Source organism: Bubalus kerabau, chromosome 3, assembly GCF_029407905.1.
Source record: "Bubalus kerabau isolate K-KA32 ecotype Philippines breed swamp buffalo chromosome 3, PCC_UOA_SB_1v2, whole genome shotgun sequence".
Classification (NCBI taxonomy): domain Eukaryota; kingdom Metazoa; phylum Chordata; class Mammalia; order Artiodactyla; family Bovidae; genus Bubalus; species Bubalus kerabau.
Genome location: NC_073626.1, coordinates 16,090,319 through 16,113,289, shown reverse-complemented (window position 1 = coordinate 16,113,289; position 22,971 = coordinate 16,090,319). Strand labels below are relative to the sequence as shown.

Below are 22,971 nucleotides of genomic sequence, written 5' to 3'. Positions count from 1 at the left end.
CTTTAGTATTTAGCTCCAAATGAACACCAGCTAAATAAACTCCTGACCTGAGAACACAAACACACAGCCAGTCTCACTCATCCCTGTAAGTCACTGGGCTAAGCCTTGCTTGCTAGTGAGAAGCACATCTTTGGGGGTTTTGTTTTGTTTCTTCACCTTCTCTTACCCCAAGAAAGAGATAAACCATATATCTATTGACTCATGAAAAAAAATTTTTTTAGATGAGACCAATGTTGGTTTTTTCCAGAGCCAGTATTTCATAAAAATCTCTAACATTGAATGATAGGAAACTACATTTAAAAAAAATCTATTTGCACAACACTTAATGTATTTCAGTATGTGCAGAGCCGCACGTTTGGCTCACGAAGCATATACACACAAAATTTCAGAAGTACCAAGAGGCCCTGCTCTTCCAAAACTCTCTTCTTGGGCTGCTTATCAGAATACCAAAATCCCTACCATGACTTAAGTGTCTTAGATATCCAATCCCCTTGATAAAATAACTAGTAACCCCTAAGCATAAATTTGCTTCAGAGTGATCTAGTGACCAAGAGCCAAAAAACATAATCAGCTGAACAGTGAAACCACAGTACGACCAGGGAATGCAGGAAAAGCTTTATTGCAGGAGAAAAAAATCTTGTCATTAGGGCGGACTGGGTCTAGGAAGCAGGAGGATTCAGGAAACAGGAAAAGAAAGGCCCAGAAACGCCTATCAGAACAGACGCAATTTTAATCCACTACAAAGTGAAAAATGTCAAGACTTGGCTTTTTGTAGCAGATGGTATCTCAAGATTTATTTTCTCATCAGCAGCACCATTGGTTAGGTAAAACCAACATGTATTAATTGGAGAGGAGAGACCAAAGTCTTGCTCTTCTGTTTTGCTTGGAATCCTGCCTCCCTCTCTCCCCACTGCCCTGGGCACCTGCCATCCCTTTGTTCACAACCACTGTTACTTCCTCTCTTCTCTCACTCTTTTCTCAAGTTCTTTCATAAAATTCCAGGCCTAAGAATTAAAACCCTCTACCTAAGTAAAAGGAGGCACCATCTTTTTAAAAGTCTAGCTACCAAAAAGATTTATACTGAAGAAAATTGTTCATTTGTTTACTCAGAGAACACAGATGCAAGGGTGTGGCGGGAGAGAAAGCCTAGTCCAGTGATGTAAAGTCTAGGTTTTATCCCCAGGACCAGTTGTTTCTCATCATTATCATTGTAGAAAAATCACTTCTATTTAAGTTGCAGACCAACATTTCAAACCTTACCAAAACATTAAAACGTTCGCTTTTTGAGTGAGATGATAATTAAAACTATAGAAAGATTCGGCTGAGCATCCTTTCAACCAGACCTCGATCACAGCGCAGGTCCAAATAGTGCCTGACCTCTGGATATTAGAATTACAAAAGCCTGGGCAACAGGTCAGCAGATTCCTGCCCAATGTCAAATGAGAAGTCTAAGTCATTACATGAAAGTCTATGCTTCTGTGTCCAGTGGTCAGGCAAGCTTTCCTAAGAGAAGTTCCCAATTCTCACGAAGCAGTGAGCCCCATTTCCTCTGAGAACACAACTAAGGCTTCAGTTTTGCAAGCTGAACAAGTTTTGGAGGTTGGCTGCACAACAATGCAATATACCTAACGTTTCTGAACTGTATACCCAGAAATGGTTAACACAATAAATTTTATGTGTTTGCTATGATTGAAAATAAAAAGAAACATATCTACCCCATAATCTGGAAGTAAATGCTCTCTCTTCTAAATTACTATTTTATTTTCACTGTATCTCTCTTAAGATATTGATCTAATAGAAATTTACTTAGTATAATGGTGCTAACTCATTTGATTCCTTAAGTAGTAGCTACTAGTATCAGTCCTTTTACAGACAAGGAAATTAAGGCCCAAAGTGATTAAATAAACTTGTCCAAGATCATAATGACAAACTGATGGCATTGATAGCATCTAATTCATGTGGAACCTCCTTTACCTCTTACACACCCTCCTCCTCTTTCAAAAGAATCTTACATGCTGCAGGCTCTCCTAACTTCTCTCATCGACCTTCTGCAAGCTGGCTGCCCCCACACCACGCCCACTCCACAGCTCTACCAAAGGTCACCTACTGCCTCCACATCTCTGCCACTTAGCTTTGGAAGCTTATCTCACTTAGATTCTGTGTACAAAAAGCTGTGTCTGCCCCCACCCTCTTCCTACTGGAAATTCTCTCTTCCCTCAGGTTTCTGGACACCATCTTCTCCCAGTTATCCACCTCTTCATCTGACCAGTCCTTCCTTATCGTGTTCTTAACAGATTTTCTTTCCCAGTTTCCATCAAACAATGGCTAATGGGTGACAAAATGAGTAGTTAAGATTTATTCTAAACTGATTTCACACATCCACAGGGTTCTCTTGAGACTTGTGTAATAGGTTCCATGAGCTCCAGGATGCGAGTCTTCTGGAGCTGTCTCTTGAAGATGAGGATTGTACATCACCTACCCCACGCCTCCAAATGTCTGGCACGCTATCTGACACATCATAAACCTTAACAGAGACTGTACCACGGAATCTTACTATAACTAAATTCTCTCCTCCAAGTCTGCTTTCCTAGCACACAATGTCACTTTTCACTGAGACAAGCTCCTGAACTACCCAACTGTCCCTTTCATTCCAAGGACAGTTAAGGGTGCAACATGGGCTCCAGACTACAGCTAATGCAGAGACAGGATATCCTCGTTGTCTTTATTGGGTGGTTCTCAGCCCTGCCAAGTCTGTCTTGGAGCATCCCGAGCTATTGTGTAGGAACTTCCACTGCATGCTGCCGTGTCCAGCTGCTGATGTCCCACTTGCCATTGCAGAGGGTCTCACCCCACTATCACAGCATTAAATGAGATCAGGACATTTAAGTGATTTCCCTGCATTTCCTAATCCAATTAATTGAGTGAAATACTTGAACCTCTAATAAGAAAATTAGAGGACGCTCAAAAGGTGTGTGCAGCATCGACATATATACATTACTGTGTGTAAAACAGCTACTGGGAAGATGATCTATAGCACAGGGAGCTCTGCTCAGTGTTCTTGATGACTAGAGGGGTGGGGTGGTGGAGGGTAGGAGGGAGGTCCAAGAAGGAAAGGATACACACACAGATAGAGCAGATCCACTGTGCAGAAAGTAACACATTGTAAAGAAATTATATTCCGGTAAGAAGAAGAATAAAAACACATGTGGACATCCAAGTCAGTTCAGCTTAAGTGAAGAGTCAAATAAGGTGATATATAGATAAAATTCGCCATAATATCCGACAGGAAATTACACAATGGCAGAGTTCTGTTCTTTGTTACCCTTCCTTTAAGTCTTTGTTTTACCCACCAGCCTCCATAAATGGTTTCCATTTCATCCTTTTTTGAATAGTACATTCTAAAGTCTACTTCTGATCTGACCTCACAGATGTTTTCCTATTAGTCCTATGCACAGCATAATGGAATGTTAATAGGCTGTTATGATTTACTCTACAAAAATCAATGGTGTAGATGCTGCCGGGTAAATAAGCTACTTTGGTGGGTATGCCTATCCATACAGCATTAGGTACCATTTGACAAGTGACTGCCTCAAGGGATGAAAATCCATCCCAGGGAATTCAGAGCATTCTTGAATTGATATGTGTGTGTGTGTGTACACACATGGAGAAAGTTGGAGAAAGTTGTCTTACCTAATTTCACACACCTGAATAACTGTTGAGGTAGTGGCTCAGAGGTAAAGAATCCACCTGCCAATGCAGGAGACACAGGTTCAAGCCTTGGGTCAGGGGAATCCCCTGGAGAAGGACGCGGTAATCCACTCCAGTATTCTTGCCTGGGAATTCCTGCGGACAGAGGGGCCTGGCGGGCTACAGTCCATGGGGTCGGAAAGAGTCAGACATGACTTAGCGACTAAATAACAACAATCTATCCATATTAGTCTGCCATACGGACAACATCCAAAATAGGGCAATATTAAGATAAAAATTCAATAGCAGATGATGACCACTAAATTGTAAATTTGGAAGGCAGTCGTCTGGTACAAGAGAATTAATTTTTTAAGTCTAGAAAAAAAGGCCTAACATATAACCAAAACCAGGAAGTATATTACAATACAATATTCAAGATAAAAATGGTAGTTTTTATCGAAAATTTTTGAATTCTATGTTTCAGCATATGAAAAGTCATTCTTTGATAATTGTGACGGGACACGAAGTTGACCCATGAAAGTATTGATTTGAAAGACTGAGCAGATTTTTTTTCAAAGAGATCACAATACTTTGAAAGATGGGGAAAGAAAGGCCTTTCTATACTTCTGAGTGTTACAGAAAACATTCTCCTACCAATTGTCTTGAAATATGTGTGTACTCAGAGTTAAAGCTTTTTTCAACTTTTTTTTTTTTTTTTTTTTTTAAATAGAACACATGTAAAGCGATCATTACCAAGCCCAAAGGCTCTATTCTCAGGAACAATGGTGTCTGAAGCTCAAATATCTCAAATATCCACCCAGAGAAACAAGCATATTAAGAGGAGAGTGAGATGTGTGGAGAGCTGGCCTATGGTAGCCCTGGAGAAAGTATTTTTAATCAGTATCTTACTTTAGGATAGCTAACTACTGAGTAATAAAACAACACACCAATTTTTACTCAGTTTTATTATTTAAAATTCTCTACAGACAATGAACCCCTTGATTACCTACACAGGATGCTGAGCATGCCCACTGGGCCCCGACTCTTATAGACACTATGTGGAATGCAATTATCATCACCACCTCCATGAAGCCTTCCCCAACTCCTCTCTCAGAGCACAGGTTACAAACTGTGATTTTCTGTTTATTTTTCTTCCTACCTGGTAGATGATGAGGTTGTGGACCTGGATTTACTTTCCCAGGATTTCCAATGCCTTGCAGAGTACCTCCAACACAACCAGCCTTCCACAGTCTCAGTAATTTAAGGAAAATCCACTGAGTATTGTTATTGATGAGGTTCTTCCCTATGTGCCGGGTCCCAACAGTGAACCAAACATAGGAAAAGGCCAGTTTTCATTGAGCTGATGGTTCAAGTGATGTTGGAATGGCTCCTGTTGGAACGCTGGAGAGAGAACCGTATTTCTTCTTGATGGCTTGGAAATTTACTCACTGAAATAAAAAGAAACATGAATTTGGCCTGTTTTTACATCATTCTTTACCACTGTGAAGGCCCAACCTGATTGCAAGTGAAATTTAGAGGCCTGGAATATCATTGTGTGTGTGCTAAGTTGCTTCAGTCGTGTCCAAATCTTTGCAAACCAGTGCCCACCAGGCTCCTCTGTCCATGGGATTCTCCAGGCCAGAATACTGGAGTGGGTTGCTGCGCCCTCCTCAGGATATCTTCCTCAACCAGGGATCAAACCTGTGTCTCGTCTCCTGCATTGGCAGATAGGTTCTTTACCACTAATGCCACCCGGGAAGTCCACAGTCAGATATTAAACCTTCTAGAATTTACTAAGTAAGCTATTGTTATCTCACTCATTTCTAGATCACTGAAGATGTTTTCAACTTACTGAGTATATATAGGGTGCATACATGTTCAGTCGCTAAATTGTGTCTGACTCTTTGCAACCCCATAGACTATAGCCACCATGCTCCTCTGGTCCTGGAATTTTCCAGGCAAGAATATTGGAGTGGGTTGCCATTTCATCCTCCAGGAGATCTTCACAAACCAGGGATCAAACTTGCATCTCCTGTGTCTCCCACATTGGCAGGTGGATTCTTTTAACACTGAAGCCCATATATGTGGGTCAAACATAGTAAACCTCAAGTGTAAGCTCCTAGAACACCAGGATTGTATCCTATTCCCTATTTATCCCCAGCCCTCAACAGACCTGACGAGTAGCAAAGCACTCAGCAAATACTGAATGAATGGCAATATGACTACACTAGCCACTGTGAAAACTGGTTGAAGAGCTTTGCTTATGTTTTTCTGCTTTTTCTTCCCTGTCTCCTATTAATTACATTTTGAGCCACTTAAAGGCAGAGATGCTCTGTCTTCCTGTATAAATCATGTGCAGAACCCCAGATGGTGTCACGCTCATGTGGCATGTGTGTTGCATCAATATTTGTTCATTGATTTGTTGCTCAAATACCACTACTGAGTCGTGTTTGCCTGGCAAATCATGCAACTTTAATAATTAGTGTCTGAGGTGGGAAAGTGCGTTTTTATAAAAAGAAAAAAACAAAACAGGGGTGAGTGTGAAGTATTGAGTTTGATACTGGTCTGCTTGGAAGTATGCTGGAAGGAAATGCGTTTCACCAGCAAAAAAAAAAATAAATGCATAAAATATTAGGGTAATACCACAGTTGTTTTACACACACACCCCCCCACAAATACACACACACCCCCCCACAAATACACACACACACAGAGGCGTGTTGAGTAATAAATACCTTCAACACCTCTGGAATCTGAAAATTCACTCTGTATATTTGCAATGTAGAAGCATCAACTATTGCTCCAGGAAATGAAAAGACTCAATGTTATATCCACAGTCACTAAGAGTCTTCTGACCAAAAGTACATGCACTCAGTGTGTTATCAGGCTCCCAGAGGTTGAATGAGGTGTTTCAATAAACTCCATTTCTGATTTACCGAAGATTAACCAAAAAGCTGTTTATGGTCAAGCCACCTGATTGGACAAAAAAAAAGTTGGCAGGAGCAGTACAGATGATGGAATTAAATCTCGCCCAATAAAAGGAAGCCTTTCCTGTACTTATCACTGAGAGTTTTAGTAATTAAGTTCACTTTTTCATATAACAAAAATAATCTTTGATGATAAAGAATTTTCAAGTCGTGCAAGACTGTTTTTGAATTAGAACGTCTAATGCAGTGAAGTGTGAGAGTGCTATTACAGAATACTGGGTCAAAGGCACACAGAGCCCAGGATATACCTGGGGAAGGACACCCAGAAAGTTAAAATCCTTGCCATGTCTTACCATCATTCATCTCTCCTAAGAGAGATTCTCAAAGAGAGCGTATGTTGATTAAAGAATGAGAATTTTTGAGTTCTGGTTACCTGAGGCTTAATTTTATCTTCACTGAGAAAAATAATTCGATATTCTGAGCTCAAGCAGTCAGATTACAGCCAAAGGCAATGATGTTGTTAATGCTTAATTGAAAACTCTTCTGAATTATTAATGATGCTAGCATAATGGCTGCCTTCAGATAAATACATATTTATTTCAATTAAAGCTTGTCCAAGGTAAGATTATACTGCAATGACAAACTTGAATAGTCTTCAGAAGTATTACATTAACATTATTTTATACAGTAAACAAAGCCTTAAAACCTAAGGTACATGGAAAGTCTTCTGTAAATCTCATTTACTGGCCAGTGCTGAAGTACTGAAGTTACCTGCCTATCCCATGATGTTTAAAACTCAGATCACTCCTGGCTAGGAAACATGCCACTCTTCCTAGATTAACTTTACCTCACTTTTTACAATCCAGCTAGAGCCTTTTCCAAAAATTCCCCCTGATTCCGGCCCCCGAGAATGGACTGAACACCCACAGCCCTTTCCACACTCACAGCCATCGTTTCTAGACCCTAAGCTCCTTGAGGGCAGAAACCATTTCTTACTCATCTTTGAGTTCTAAAACGTAGCAGAGTACCCAGCACATAATATGCAGGAAAAAAGGCTAAACTTAACTCTGATCATTATCTCTTATTTATACACAGGCAACTATGGCTGAATATCTTATTTTTTAAAAGATACTGACTGGGGCAAAATGAAAATGTATGAACAACAGAATGGAGTTTTAAGGCAAAATTTCAACAGATGCCCAGAGTATTTCCAACTGTAAATATTTAAGATACCCTAGTCTCAATGTAACCTGTGTCCCCTTCTAAAGGATAATAAACTTAATGGAAGGACAAAATGCATTATTAACTAGTGCTTATGATTATCTGTTCTTGGAATGCATCACAAGCAAAACCCCAGCTTTGGGTGAAAATCAGTCTTTTGGCTATTTCTTATGGAACTAGATAGAAACTGTGGAGGTATACAGAAAATACAGAAATCTTTTGGGGATTCATTTCCCTAAAGTTTGAGTACACTTCCTTCCTATATCATATCCAGAGTTAGAATACCAAAAACAGAATTCATGCAAATGCAGGTGTAAAAAGGCATTTCTATTTGAAGTAACGTTTTTAATCCAAAGGAAGCTCCACTGCTAATGAAGCTTTACCATTAGTTTTAAGCCTTGCTTTGAAAGTTCTATTGATTTTAGACAGTTACATAATATTTATGGGATTTCCCTGGTGGCTTAGATGGTAAAGAATCTGCCTGCAATGCAGGAGACCCAGGTTAGATCCCCAGGTTGTGAAGATCCCCTGGAGAAGGGAATGGCTGCCCACTCCAATATTCTTGCCTGGAGAATTCCGTGGACAGAGGAGCCTGGTGGGCTACAGTCCATGGGGTCCCAAAGAACCGGACATGACTGAGGGACTAAGACACATAGTATTTATGCCAAAAGTACCAAGAGGAAAAAGGCCGGGGTGGTGGGGGTGGGGCAGGGAGTGAGCAAGAGGCAAGATGAGGCTCTGGTCAAGTCCACGTGTGCCGGTCTGGCCATGCAAGCCTGTGGTTTCTGCCGGGCTCTTCCAGAAGGGCATGTCCTCACAAAGCGTCTATGAGCTCAGGCAGGAGTGGGCGGGCAGGAGCAGTGTCAGAGAGCAGGGCCAGCAGACACAGCGCAGAGCACAGACACAGCCAAGATTCCACAGGAGAAAACCACCAAGGGCAAATGTGGCCCCGGTTCTGAGAGACCCGGTAGTTAGAGGAAAGGCTTTTCAAAACTCAGTGGAAAAGGCGCACACACAGCAGGCACCAGGGTAATTACCAAAGCCACTGGGCCTGTCTGCCAAGCGGGGTGATGTGGCCTCGTGACCAGGTTTTATTCTTGGTTTCTGCTGCCCTCTTGTCCCTCGGCTCTTCCTGCTCCTGCTGCTCAATAAACCAGAGATACTTGTTTCCTGTCCCGCAGACCCTGGGCTCTCTGTCCTCGGGTATGTTTTGGCATCTACTTCAAAAGTTGGAGGAACTTCTTTGCAGCTCATATGGGAAAGAATCTGCCTGCAATGCAGGAGACCTGGGTTTGATCCCTGGGTTGGGAAGATCCTCTGGAGAAGGGCATGGCAACCCACTCCAGTATTCTTGCCTGGAGAATCCCATGGACAGAGGAGCCTGGTGGGCAAAAGTTGGAGCATCTGTGAAATGGACCAGCTTCCAAAATGCTACTTCAGGATAATCTAAAAGAATTTATTTCTACAGATCCAAAGACTACTCTGAATTTTCCTTCCAAATAGACATCAAGCACAACCCTGACACAGTCACCAGGCCATCTTTGTTATTCTAGACAAATACACACGATTGTTCAAATCTGGGGGGGGGGGGGTGTTGGGGGCGTAGAGTTTGCTTCCAGATCTCTCCTGAATTCCATGTGCTCCCACTTCTCTTGGGTCTCCACACAATCTTATTTACTCCTGGGGCTTCATTACAGGCTACATGTCAACGACTCCCAAATCTCTCCCTCCATGCCAGACCACTGGGCTCAAATCCTGACCCAGATATCCGAGGACCTAATGGACATTTCAAGTACAAACTGCTTCAAATTGCACTCATCCTCCTCTTGCCAGTGCATTGCATCACCCACCGGCCTCCCCCTCTCACTTGGGAGGCATCCTTGACTTCTCTCTCTTCTTCACCTCGCGTCTCGTCAATAAAGCTACTCTGGCCTGAGCCACGCTCTATTAACCAAGAGGAGCTAGACTTCTGTCAGAGGTGAGCACGCTCTCATGCTCTCGGAGGAACTCTCTTCCAGGCTTCAGGATGCAATGCAGTATTGCAGTGGGTGCCCACCGGGTGAGCTCAGCCAGAGCCCTTTTCATTCTGAGCCCCCTCGAGGCCACGCCCCTATGTCCCCATTTCAAAAGCACTAGCCGGCTCTGCACAGGATCCGTTTCCTTACATCTTTGGGGGTGGGGGGGAAATCCCCTTTAAGAAGCCTCTGTAAACATGAGAGCTTCACAAAGCAGTTTGCATTTCCCAACAGTAGCATCTCCAAGGAAAATTCTTCAAGTATGAAACAACAACGTATTTCATAAAACAAACCCAAAAGGAATCCAATCAGTCAGTTAAACTGTAATAAGCCCCAAAGCCTGACCTACCTGGAATAGAGAGTTAAAGTTGTGACAAGAAGAACAGAAAATAGAGTTAGGAATGGTGGAAGGCCACTGAGGGACCGAGTGACCCTCTGCCATTGTAGACACCTGCACATCTTCTGTTCAGCATCAGTGTTTTTCAGCCTGTCCCCGACCTGCTGAAATTCAGCTTGGATGTTGGTACCTTGGGAGGCTACACTTCAACACTGGACTATCAATGCAACCCCAAGCAGAATTATTGAAGAGTCCAGTGTCTAATTCGGAAGAGTGGACTTAGTTTCAGCTCAGTTCAGCTTTGTGAGGAGAATATTTCAGCCTGTGGCTACATGTCAATAAGGGTCTTTTCCTTGCTATCTTTGGGGAGCAGAGTCACCATTTCCAAGACCAACCCCACACAAAAAGTGAGCATTATCAAGTGTCAGAGTACCACCAGACAACCCAGACACTCGGGGCAGCTAAAAGGCCAGAGGTCATGCGTGCTGCTTTCCATAATGAAATTAATTCTCTTTACCCCTGAGTTAAGTTGATTACTCAAACTCTCAAGACTTCTCCTCCCTCCATCCCAGGCGACTCACGTTTTCCTTAGGCCGATTGAGGCTAGGAAAACAAGTATTGCATTATGCCTGACTCCTTGGAATGAGATCAGTTCTCGTTTCAAATTCCCTCTCAGAGCAACCCCGAGGCCACAGACCCTGTTTGAGATCCCAGCTGCTCAGTGGCGCAGGATGGCCTAAGCTACGGCAAGGAAGCACAACCAAAGTCACAATCAGCAAACACATCCTAACCCTAGACTAGCATCTTCACAGGTCTATTCCGAAGTGCTGGGCATGGACAAGACACATCTGTAGCTAGCCCAGTCTTGGCTCCTCCTCCAGAGGCTGCTTGGCCAAGGCGAGGCTGCGGTGCAACGTTCAGCAGTGATTTTCTCCAACTGGCACCATCTGTGCCTGCCCTGCCAGACGTGCTGACAGAGCAGGCTGCGTAGACCATTACTAATCTCCCAAGGTCAGCAGGGTCAGGCCTGCAACACGATGCCTATAGATTTCAAAGGCTGGCCTTCCCTCCTTGCCAGCTAATCAATCTATGTTGAAAAGCAAGCCCATTTGTATTCTACTTTCTTTTAAATTTCAAAGAAAAATCTCATTTTTAAAGCTCTCAGCTTGAAGACTCCTTGCATGTAATCAGTGTCCTGATTCCAGTTAAACTGTACAAGATCTTCAAGGGATGAGGCTCGCCTGTTGAGTCTTTGCCAAAACCGGGGAAAGAGACCAGGAGGACAGCTCTCCTCGCATCATGAAAAGCTTAAACCAGAGACACAGAGGAAGGACAACGTGGATCAAGATTCAGACTCTCCTGCAAACCCCCTAACCCAGGGCTGAGTCTACAAAAGCAGAGTAAGTGCCAGCCAGAGACTGTAAAGTCAGGCTGTTAATAAAAATGCAGCAAATTCTGTTAATAAAAATGCAGCAAATTCTGCCATGAGGATGTTCCCTACTATATCAGCTGCCTTCCAAGGTTCTACTGAACACCTACTATGTGCCAAGAGCTTTATGCTCCTTTGCATCCCTATCACTAAGGAACGGGGACACCTTGTGAGTATAGAACTCAGCCTCTTACTGGCAAGAAGAGCCCCAGAGCCCCATGGGAACAGGAGCATGGCAATCCTGTCTTCTGAGTGCCAGGGGTAACACAGACTTCCTGCAGGAACTAAATAGAGGATGGTGGAGATAAACTCATTAGTACAAATCTTTGTGTGTCAAGACCAACTACTGTAATAATTTCTTCATAGCAGATGGTATGTTATTCTAGATCTTCAAGTCCAATGATGACTCAATCTGATAAGAGTCAGCCCCACAAGTAAGACATCATCATGAACTCCAAAGAAACTAGAACTTTTGTTTACAATAATTAAAGGTTTAAGGAAATCTCAAGATAAGTGACTTCATCTTCTTACTTGTGCTTAGATATCAGTTTCTCCACTTACCAGAGTTTAAGCTGGGCTAAAGGAGTAGGAGGAAGGAGGAATTTGCGGGTTAAAACATCATGAATAATTCCTCTAACCCAGATCACTTTCCTTGTAAAGTGAGCTGGGAGGGTCACACAGCTGACATGGCTGCTTCAGCACTATTTGAGGAGTAGGTCACATGAGTTCCATGGAGTAGTTTCTTCTTCCAGCTTTCCCAAGCTTCAAGCAACTACAGACTCCGGGCTAAGCCGGCTGCCAACATATCCACTCTTCCCTGCTCACAAGGGTGGCTTTATAGTGTCTAAAAATAAGTCACACAATCACTTAGATCCCCTTCAACTATTCAATATCAAAGAAACACTGCTGTCTTAACAACAGACCTCTTCTCTGCCTTTAGACTTATCTGGATGTTATAAAACAAACCCAACACACAAAACAAATGGGAACATTTAAGAGGAGATCATGTTTCATATCTATTCTATCTTTGCTAACCCATCCTGAGACCTCCAGTGTACGGAGAAAGATTTCATTCTATTTATAAAATGAACACTTTCACATTCCAGGATGGTTTGCTTCAGTCTCTCAGAAAGATGTGAGGTTTTACTAGGCCTAACTTCACACACTGGGCTTTTCATAGAGAGCTTTATGACATCTTTCCCCCACGTCTGAGCCCTGTTCTGTTTTAGTGGCTTGACTTGCTCTAAACACCAGTATCTCCTTTTTTAAACAAAGGCTGCCCAACATTCAGCTTCATTTGTCTGATTCTGCTGGAGCAAAAGATAAGGATCTAGACAGAGGCTTTCACAGTGTTTTACCTATAACTTGCCTAAACCACCAACTGACAAACAGGTTCTGCCCAAAGGTACCCAAGGTATCCACACAGCTGCACAGACCTGTACCTCCGACAGTGGTTCCAATACAAAAGCAGCCAGTGGAACGATCAGAAGGCAGGATGCCTAGATAGTACAATGATAAACCCCTGAGGGACCTAAAGATAATCAAGTCAAGCAAGGAGGTGGCAAAGTAATGGCAGGACTATGGCCGTAGATTCTCAACAAACCCAAAATAAAACTACCACATGGCCCAGCATTTCCACTCCCGGGTGTAATATCCGAAAGAAACAAAAACACTAATTTGAAAAGACATATGCACCCCAATGTTTACCGCAGCATTATTTACAATGGCCAAGATATGGAAAGATTCAGTGATAGATGAATGCATAAAGAAGATGTGGCAGGCATGTATACTTACACTTGTCTATCCACACACACACACACACACACACACACACACACAATGGACTACTACTTGGCCATCAAAAAGAATGAAATTCTTCCATTTGCAATAACATCAGTGGACTTGAGGAGTATCATGCTAGGTGAAATAAGTCAAACAGAAAGTCAGATGCTGTGTGATATCACTTATATGGGAAACCTCAGAAAGTACAACAAACTAGCAACTAACGAAAAAGACAGACTCACAGATATAGAGCACTAGTGGTTACCAGCAGGGAGAGAAAAGGGGGTAGCAGCAATATAAAGATGGGGGTCATATCCTCTAAAAAATAAATAAGATACAAGATTATATTGTACAAGACAGGAAATATAGCCTATATTTTGTAATAACTATAAATGGAATATAACCTTTAAAAGTTGTGAATTACTATATAATATACCTATAACCCATGTAATCCTGTACATTAACCACACATCAATTAAAAAATATGACCATACAACTCACAAAACAAGACCTACACACCGAAGTTCTAAGTGGAGATGGTAACAGATCCATGTTTCTTAAACAGCTCAATTATCTTCAAAAAGGCAAAATAGATAATGGCCAAACTGTGTTCCACTTTAAGCAACTTACAATCCTAAAAAGTTACCAAAAACATCTTGAATTTTGTCTCCTTGATTTCTAAAGATTTAACCATAATTCATTAGCCTACTACTGAAAGGAAGTATTTGTGGGGTTATTTTTTTAATTCTCTCATCAACTCTATGCTTTAATATTCACATTTAGTAATCAATTTTTATACTCTGCAAATACAGAGTTAAAAAATACATGACTACACTTGTAAGGGGGAAGAAAAACCCTCATTTCTAAAGATGTACCAGGAGGACAAAAAGAGATACGGTCCATTTCATCCTCTGCCTTTCCTAACCAATTAGATTTTATCTGATTTATGAAGATTTCAAAGGAAGATTCCTGCTTCATCCTCAAAAACACAATCTGACAAGAAGCCAAATTACAGGAAGTCCCCACTCTACTCCAAGCCTTGACTGGGGCCCTGGGACACTAACAAGATACCATCTCTGCCCTCTCTCATCACTTCAAAACAAATGAAAAGGAACACTTGTAAGTCTTTACCACTGTAGTGTTTAGGAAAGAGTGGCGTACACGAGATACCGACCAAACATCCATCTTTCGTTCTAGGTTCAGAAAAGTGGGGGAAACCATTTCCAGAGTGAGAGGACTAAGAAATGCTTTGGTTTCTGATATGATGTTGGTGTAATATTAAAAACCAGTTAAGAGTGATCAAAGGAACCTAAATGAAACACTGTGAACACCCTTCCTTCATGTGTCATCAGCGTTTGCCCAAAGGCTGCCTCCGTGACATATCAAAATGGCTTGCCCCAGGCTTGCTTTGCTTGCAGGAACCAGATTGCAACAACAACCCATGTCTGATCTTGAGAATACCTTTTTTTGTTTTTTTTTTAAAAGTTGCTATGTTTCTTCTCTATATAACCAGTCTTTCTACAATGCTTTTACATCTAATCCCCAAGAATCCTTAATGGAAATAACTTAGGACTACTAATTACCCCAAAGAAACTCTTACTGTCATGCCAGAAATGGATCACAGGAGGAAAAGCAAAGACAACCACAAAAAGATGTGGAAAATTAAAAGGAAAAGGACTTCTCTCTGTCCTGGGGTGTTATATGTGTGTAGGAGCAAGAGACTCACTCCAGGAGTTCTGATTTCTAACCTACAATCCAGAAACCACCAAAATACCATTTGGCCAAATCCAAAATGATTCTAAATGGGGCTGACTCACGTGGCTAGCGTTGCATTTAATGACAACATCAGCAGACATTGTTGTAACACAACATATTTAAGGTGCTGAGGCATAGTCCTTGCCTATAAATATGTTTTAATACTTTTTCCAGATGTCCCATCTATTTTCTCAACCATATGCATAGTTCAATAAACAGGGCAATAAATAAGACTGACTTTTTAAAGAAGGCTCAGGATTATATGCTCTTTTTAGACCTTTATTGATTAGTCCACAACTTGCCATCTCTTCCCTTCTACAGTGGAGTCAATAGTATACCTTCTGCTTCATATGATTCTTTTTAATGTCAACTTTTAAATTCACAGAATTGCAGAGTCCTAACATTTCAGAAGTGAGAGCGCCTGGGAACCAACTAGCACATATTTCCTGTCACAAATGAGACTAAAGCTCAAGCAGTTAAGTGACTTACTCAAAGTCACATAGTTGAAAACCAGTCAATCGAGTTTTATAGGCCAAATGGAAATATACAGAAACAAAGCACCTAGACATGCAAAAATTTACCATTTTGGTTATTTTGTATTTCAATAAATTGTAAATAACCCAAGGTTTATTTTTAAAGATATCTGAATTAATACCTTGTAAAATAAAACTTAAAAAAAAAAACCCTATTGCCATCATTTAATGGTTTGGTTAAACTCTAGTGTTTTTATAACCACCTTTCAAAGCTAAGCACATGTTGAAACTAACTGGACCACCCAAGTCAAAATTTTAGTTATGCTATTTTATGTTTATTTGGTTTGTTTCTAAATGTGTATTTAAGTGGCAAAGTCATAAAGGGAAGAATTAATGATAATCGATACCAGATCTGCAGCTATGGAGCTAGCTCCCCTTGCGTTTACAAAATTTAGTGAAGTCAGCCAAGGGGAAAAAATATTCTAAATGAGACAGCTCTGGGTAGTTTCACGCAAGTCCCCAGCTATATGCTGTATGCTGAAAGCAGAATTATCCCAAGACCAAAACATGATCCTCTGAAAGATAGTCACCGAAAAGAAAACATGGGAGACCTAAGCAGTACGAGGAAGTAGCAAAAGAGATTTAATGCTGGGGAAGAATATGCTCTCGGCCCTCCTGTTACCTTCAGATCCATCACAACTCTCGATCCTAAAATGAAGTACAAACTTGAAGAGACTCAGAAACAAAAGATACGTTCACTAACGTGCACGTGGTTCATATTCCTTAGGAATGTTGGTAATTTATTGGGAACTCAGAATACAGCTTTCTCACAGAAACAACATCAAACAGTCATTAGGTTTCCAGACAGACCTACTACAGAAACTTGTTTTTCATTCCATCTATACCTGAGGTGATAACTGCTAGTAATTTATAGAACCCAGGCAGGAAAGCAGACCTACGGCCTAAGGCAGCAGTAAGCAGGAAAGGGGTTTTGTAGGGACCCAGAGGAAGTCTGCTTTTACCTTCTGCTTTTACCTTCTCCTAGTTGTTTCTTAACATCCGGCTACATTAACGGGCAACCAACCACCCCCCAGACCCCCACAACCCTGCTTGGCCTCCACTCCCTCCCTCCCGTCAGCACGGCTCTCTGCCTGCCCACCCTCGTCTTTAATACCTGCTCTCCAGAAGAAGAAAGAACCAGAGGCAAAAAAAAGTGTGGTAATTCCCACCTGCCCCTGCCTCTAACAGGCAGTAAAGCTAAATGAGCGCGCAGTACCTGGGACCCAGGGCGCAGGGGAGGAAATGAGCAGCCCCAGAGGCTGAACAGGAAAAGCCGCCGCACCAACACCTGAAGCTAACCTGCCTCTGGGCAGCCACACCGGGTGGCTTGTTCTGGTGAAAAGGGCTTTGAGAAGAAATCGGGCCCACTCAGAAAAACAACCAGGAAAGCAAACTCAGTTGGCCCTTTGAAAAGTTAGGAAATGGAACATGTCTTCCCTAGAATGGATGTCAGGGTATGAAATTAGTATGGACTGGGCTTCCCTGCTTAAAAGTGAAAGTTAAAGTCGCTCAGTCGTGTCTGACTCCTTGTGGCCCCTTTGGAATTCTCCAGGCCAGAACACTGGAGTGGGTAGCCTTTCCCTTCTCCAGGGATCTTCCCAACCCAGGTATTGAACCCAGGTCTCCTGCATTGCAGGCAGATTCTTTACCAGCTGAGCCACAAGGGAAGCCCTCCCTACTAGCTTAGTGGTATAGATATATACCACTCTGACGGCCATCCTGCCCGTGCAGGAAACACAGGTTCGATCCCAGAGCTGGGAAGATCCCACATGCCGCGGAGCAACTAGGCTCGTGTGCCACAGCTACCGAGCCTGAGCTTTAAAGCTGGGGAGCTGTAACCACTGAACACACAACCAGTGAGGCCTGCACATCCCAGAGCCTCTGCTCCACAACAAGAACAAGCCACCACAATGAGAAGCCTGTGCTCTGCAACTAGGGAGTAGCCCCCCGCAACTACAGAAAAGCCTGCACAGGAGCGAAGACCCAGCACAGCCAAAAATAAATAATGTTTTTAAAACATTAATATGAGCTGTGATTGAGGTTCATATAATTCCAGTGAGGGGGGCAAAAATCAGGAACTTTCCAGAGCTGCCATTTGCACCCCTAAATCCAGTTAAATTATCTCCATATATTTTGCATCTCAAATTAGAGTAAGAATACCACACAAGGGTGATCCATCACAAATAAAGAACTCCAAACCCAGCAGAACCCGGGGCCTATTTGATTGTTGCTGCTCAGTCGCTCAGTTGTGTCTGACTCTTTGGGACCCCACGGGCTGCAGGACGCCAGGCTTCCCTGTCCTTCTGTATCTCCCAGAGTTTGCTCAAACTCATGTCCTAACCATCTCATCCTCTGTCACCAGTTCCTCAGCCTTCAACGGAGTTCCTGGAGAATTCCATGGCCAGAGGAGACTGGTCGGCTACAGTCCATGGCATCCCAACGACTCGGACACGACTCGGCACGCACAAGCCTTATCAATAAAATCCACTGCACAAAAGCTGCCAACAAGGTAAGCGATACCATGAAGTTAGCAAGGCAAAGACATACTCCTAGACAAGTTCTAACCGGGGAAATCCACAAGGGAATCCTCACCACCAGTGGGCAATCCTCCTCACCCACGGTCTCAGAAGATATCAAACAAGTATTCTTAAAATGGAACTAAGTCCAGCTGAAAACTATGGCCTAGATTTTCAAAACTATATGGAGTCAGAATTAACACCACTCCAAGGGCTCCAATCCGGTTCCGCTTAGGGCTGCGCGCCTTTGCACGTGCGCCGCTGGCTCCACCCCCGCAGTCCCCGCCTCCGAGAGGAAATGGCTCCAGACGAGAAGGGTCAGAGGAGAGCATCCCGTGGCTGCAGCAGCAAGAACCACCCTGGGGTGGTGATGCCGTCGTCCCTCGAGGCGCCCAGTTCTCAGACCACAGGAGTCGCCATTTACGACGTGTGGCAGAAACAGGCCGGGGGGGGGGGGGGGGGTCGGAGGAATGTGATGAGTTAATTCAGCGGCGGCAGTAAAATTCGCATCGGCACCCGCATGATGTAGTCCTGTGACTCCGGCAAATCTCGAGATAATGAGGGAAGCAGTGTGGCGTGCAGGAAAGGCAGTGGGCTGAATCCGAAGACCTAGATTTTTGTGCCGACTCTGCCGGCTGATCTCAAGGGAAGGGGCAAATTGCGCCCTCTCTGGGACTCAATTTCCTCATCTGTAAAATAATGAGCAGATGTGCTCTTCTAACTCAGAATTCTAACCCACATGGAAACTGATTTGGAAACACACGTCCTCCCGTGTCTGGCGTCCTCCTGCGTCTAGCGCAAGGAGCCTCCGGGACATTTTGGCCAGCACATTCACGGGCTTGGGAGAAGCCTGAAGACAGTGGTATGAGAAAGGCACCTGCTGAAGCACTCTTATGATCCCAACAAAATATCTTTCAAAAATATAACACTAGCTTTCTCCTCCTCTGCCTCAGGATCAAGTCCTCTTGGAAGGGTCAAGCACGACCTCACAGCATCCCTACAGATGCCCAGCAGCCACCTCAAATTTCAAATTCCCCCTCAGCTGAGCTAGCCCTGTGGCAGAGGACTTCCAGCCAGATCACTTCATTCTGCCCCGCAAGCCACTTGCGACAGCAAGCCACTTAAAATTGAGCGACAGCAACCCTCTGCTTGTGGTGCAGGGACCTGTGTCTTTCCTGAATAGGTTCCCAGTAGCTTGGGGGCAAGGAATAACTCCATCTCCACATCAAGGATGACACTTAACAAGGTGACTCAATGCCTGTGAAGCAGTAAAAAGCAGTCAGCACAGAGCCTGGGGTGGGGCCACTGAGGTGCAACTCTTGCATGGAATCCTTTCATCTACTGGGTGAAGACAGTCCGGGAACGCCCTCCCCAGGAGAATGCCCCGGTCTTCCCTCCACTCTCGCACATGTCTCATTCTGCCAAAGCCTAGAGGAAACTTCCCACTCAGGAGAGCACAGGTGGGGGGCTCTTTCCTTCCTCTCTCCCCTCACACCTGAGTCGTTTGCATCTTTGTGTAACTCATTCCCATGTATCCACCAGATCAGCAGTCCCCAACCTTTACAGCACCAAGGACCACTTTGGTGGAAAACAATGGGCGGCGGGGGCGGTGATTCAGGGATGATTCAAGCACATCACTCTTGTTGTGCACTTTATTTCTATTATTATTACATCAGCTGCACTTCACCTCATCAGGTATTAGATCCTGGAGGTTAGGAACCTCTATCCTAGACACAAGACCTGCAGATTATTATTTTTTTCTTTTTCCCAAGCCTTAAATCTGCACAATCTGATTGGAATTAATTCCCTTCAGACCCGAAGGAAATGGGCAGTTGGCCAAGATGAGAGCACAGCCCTAGCAATCAGGGCACAAAGAGACAGACACCCCATAAGAGGGTCCCCAGGCTTTGTCGCAACTCAGAAAATGACCTCAATGGAAAATTGAAGTTGATCTGGAGCAGCACTTGGCCCTCCTGAAGCACTATTACAGCCTGAGTCCGCCCAGGACCCTCACCCCTACGCACCCTCTGTTTCCTAAACCAGAAGCAAATCCCCTCTTCACGGTCAGCAACCTATTATCCTCTCCCTCAGCTTCAAAAGCGAACTGTCCAAGAGCTACATTTTCTCCATGAAGCCAATTCCTAATAGATTCTCTAGGAGTGCTGTGCTTCCAAAACTTAAAAGGAGCCAAGAAATCTCAAGCCTCTGAGATTTAACAACTTTGTGCAGTACGCCTCAATTGCCTGCTCTCTAACTCAACCCATAATCCCTCTCTAAAATCTTGACAGTAACGGGGGGAAAAAAAGGATTATATAAATGATAAGACCTATGGTGCTGATACATGAAATCCTGGATCCACTTCTCAGTTCACTCACTGACTTTCTGGGGAACATTAAGAAGGGCTTGTTGTATCCACTTCTTCCTTTATGAGCTATGTTGACATGCTATCATATAATGCTTACAGTCTTCTTAAGCAAATAAGGAGCACGGAGGTGCCTCCAATGCAATAATTCTGCATATTTCTCTGTGATTTTGTCTAGTATCTATCCGTCGTATGTCTCAAGGATCTGCCTCTACACACTATTGACAACAGAACCCCAAATTCTTGAAATGAAGACATTTCTAATCGCAAAGAGACCACTGAATGATCACAAATAATTCATTTAAGTCAACATCTTGACCAAGAGTCATCATATATACTGCACACCATACAGAGTATGAAGCAGGGCTACAAGCTTAACATTTAAACTCCTGGAAGCTAATCACTTCACACAACACTCCTAGGATGGATTTGGATATTCCAGTGAGTATTTGATATCATAGCAACATAGAGAGGGAGAGTTTGCAAAACTGGATTTATTGAGTGTTACCATCTCACTGGGCAATTAACAGGAAATGGCTTTGCTCACATAAGAGCCACCAATGGTTATTATTTAAACCGCTTTCCCATTTTTAATAGTGTCTCAGGCAGATCTCACCATCTGGGGTAACTTGTGGTTATTCAAACTCAAGGCTAAGTTGAATTTTTGTTCTCAAGTTCATCTGTGGTTTCACGCCAGCCCCCACTCTGACCCCAGGCAAAGCTGTGACCTGGCCTGTGAACAGGGAGGTCTGGAATCCACATTCCCCTCAATCCCTCCTTCCTCTCTGGACTGTTCCTGCAAGGAAATGGTAGGAAGGGAATGGCAGATATCTTCCTATATGACCAGCCATGATCACTTCCCAAGCTAATGCAGGCTGCTGTGGGAATTCTCCCAAGGGCCCTATAGGCCCTCCTCACCACAAAGCATCTCTAATGTAGATCTGACCTGAGCCCCAGCTCAAGCTTTCCCACCCACCTCTTGGCCCCCATGACCAGAATCCAGGCTCTTACGGACAGATAATCTAGCAAGATGGCTCGAGGTCAACTACCAGTCTCGGTGTTCACCTTGAAGAATTCTCGTATCCTCTGCAAGTTTAACAGGAAATAACATAAGCTGCTCCAGAGGCATCCCCTCTCCCTCCCTGCCTCTCAGGTTCTCCCCTTTCCAACCCAGATAAGCACAGGGTCAGGTAGACAAGTCTGCCTGCTCAGACATTCAACCAGAAAACCCAAAGGACTTAGATTTTCGCAGGCAACCCCAGCTTCCATGGGAGAATCTCCTGGAACTTGCCCTCTCACTTTTGGTATAAAGCTAATGAACCTTTCCTCTCCTTCCTCGCTCCCCAATGTTCTATGCAGACTAGAAAATATTGGGGATAATGGCAGGGGGTGCTAACTGGTGGCAGAAGAGCCGGTTTTTCTTTTTCTTGGTAAGCTCTTTGGAGACGTGTCTGGCCTCCAAAGGCTGTGGTTCTCAGACTGTGAAGTGAGGTCTTCAAATTCTGTTTTAGTTGGAACCTAAAGCATCTGTTCTAAGGCCACAGAGAAGTCTAATTATTACACACCAAAAAAAAAAAAAACCACAACTGTATAGAATCACCAAATTATCCCCATACTTAATAGTAGAAACAACAATATGAATTCCTAGAAATATGTCTTGTGCATGTAAAAAGGTCTACCCTTTGGTATCTGTCCATTTGACTTGTCAGACATGTGACAGGTGTTTGACTACTCCCTGAAACTGCACTTTTGATTTTTTTGTTTGTTTCTGGTTGGTACAGAATAAGCTTCCCTGTTATTCTATGAATGAAGCTTCAGTATTAAAACTTTTGTCTTTATTATTTCGAGAGATCACTTCAACAAAAAAATCAACCCTGAATATTCATTGGAAGGACTAATGCTGAAGCTCCAATACTTTGGCCACCTGATTCAAAGAGCTGACTCACTGGAAAAGACCCTGATGCTAGGAAAGACTGAGGGCAGAAGGAGAAGGGGGTGAGAGAGGATGAGGTGGTTCAATGGCATCATCAATTCAATGGACGTGAGTATGAACAAACTCCAGGAGATAGTGAAGGACAGGGAAGTCTGGCATGCTGAGTCTATGGGGTAAAGTCAGACACAACTGGGCAACTGAAAAACAACTTCAGCTACATTTCATGTTATAGTGAATTATGAAATTCAAAGGCACCATGATGAAACAGATCTTTAAAATGAGCAATCCCAATTCATTTTCACTTGCTGGGTTTTTTTTGTTTGTTTTTTTTGTTTTTTTTTTTTTTTCATTTTTTTTTTAAGTCTTTTAGCTTGTCCAAGGTACTTTTAGACAAAAACTTAATATTTGGTTCAAAACATTCAAATGACGGCAATCATATATTTGTTAGCTTTTAAGTTTCCAAAATGTATCCTT

General features: G+C 43.2%; 1 protein-coding gene across 21 annotated transcripts in view; it reads right to left on the bottom strand.

The window, feature by feature from the left end:
• The window catches only part of LOC129645509 (uncharacterized), a 138,774-nt gene that overhangs the window by 53,305 nt on the left and 62,498 nt on the right, over window positions 1-22,971 (bottom strand). For 19 of the 21 annotated variants that reach the window (XR_008711395.1, XR_008711399.1, XR_008711408.1 and 16 more), the window contains exon 3: window positions 4,847-5,135. Coding sequence is in view for 1 of the 21 variants with exons in the window: in XM_055570772.1 (XP_055426747.1) it covers window positions 5,056-5,135; window positions 8,873-9,216 (424 nt within the window). In the remaining 20 variants the exon portion in view is untranslated. Of the gene's footprint in view, window positions 1-3,704; window positions 3,868-4,637; window positions 5,136-8,872; window positions 9,217-22,971 lie in introns of those variants that run through there. The other 2 variants (XR_008711410.1, XM_055570772.1) reach the window with 2 other exon arrangements.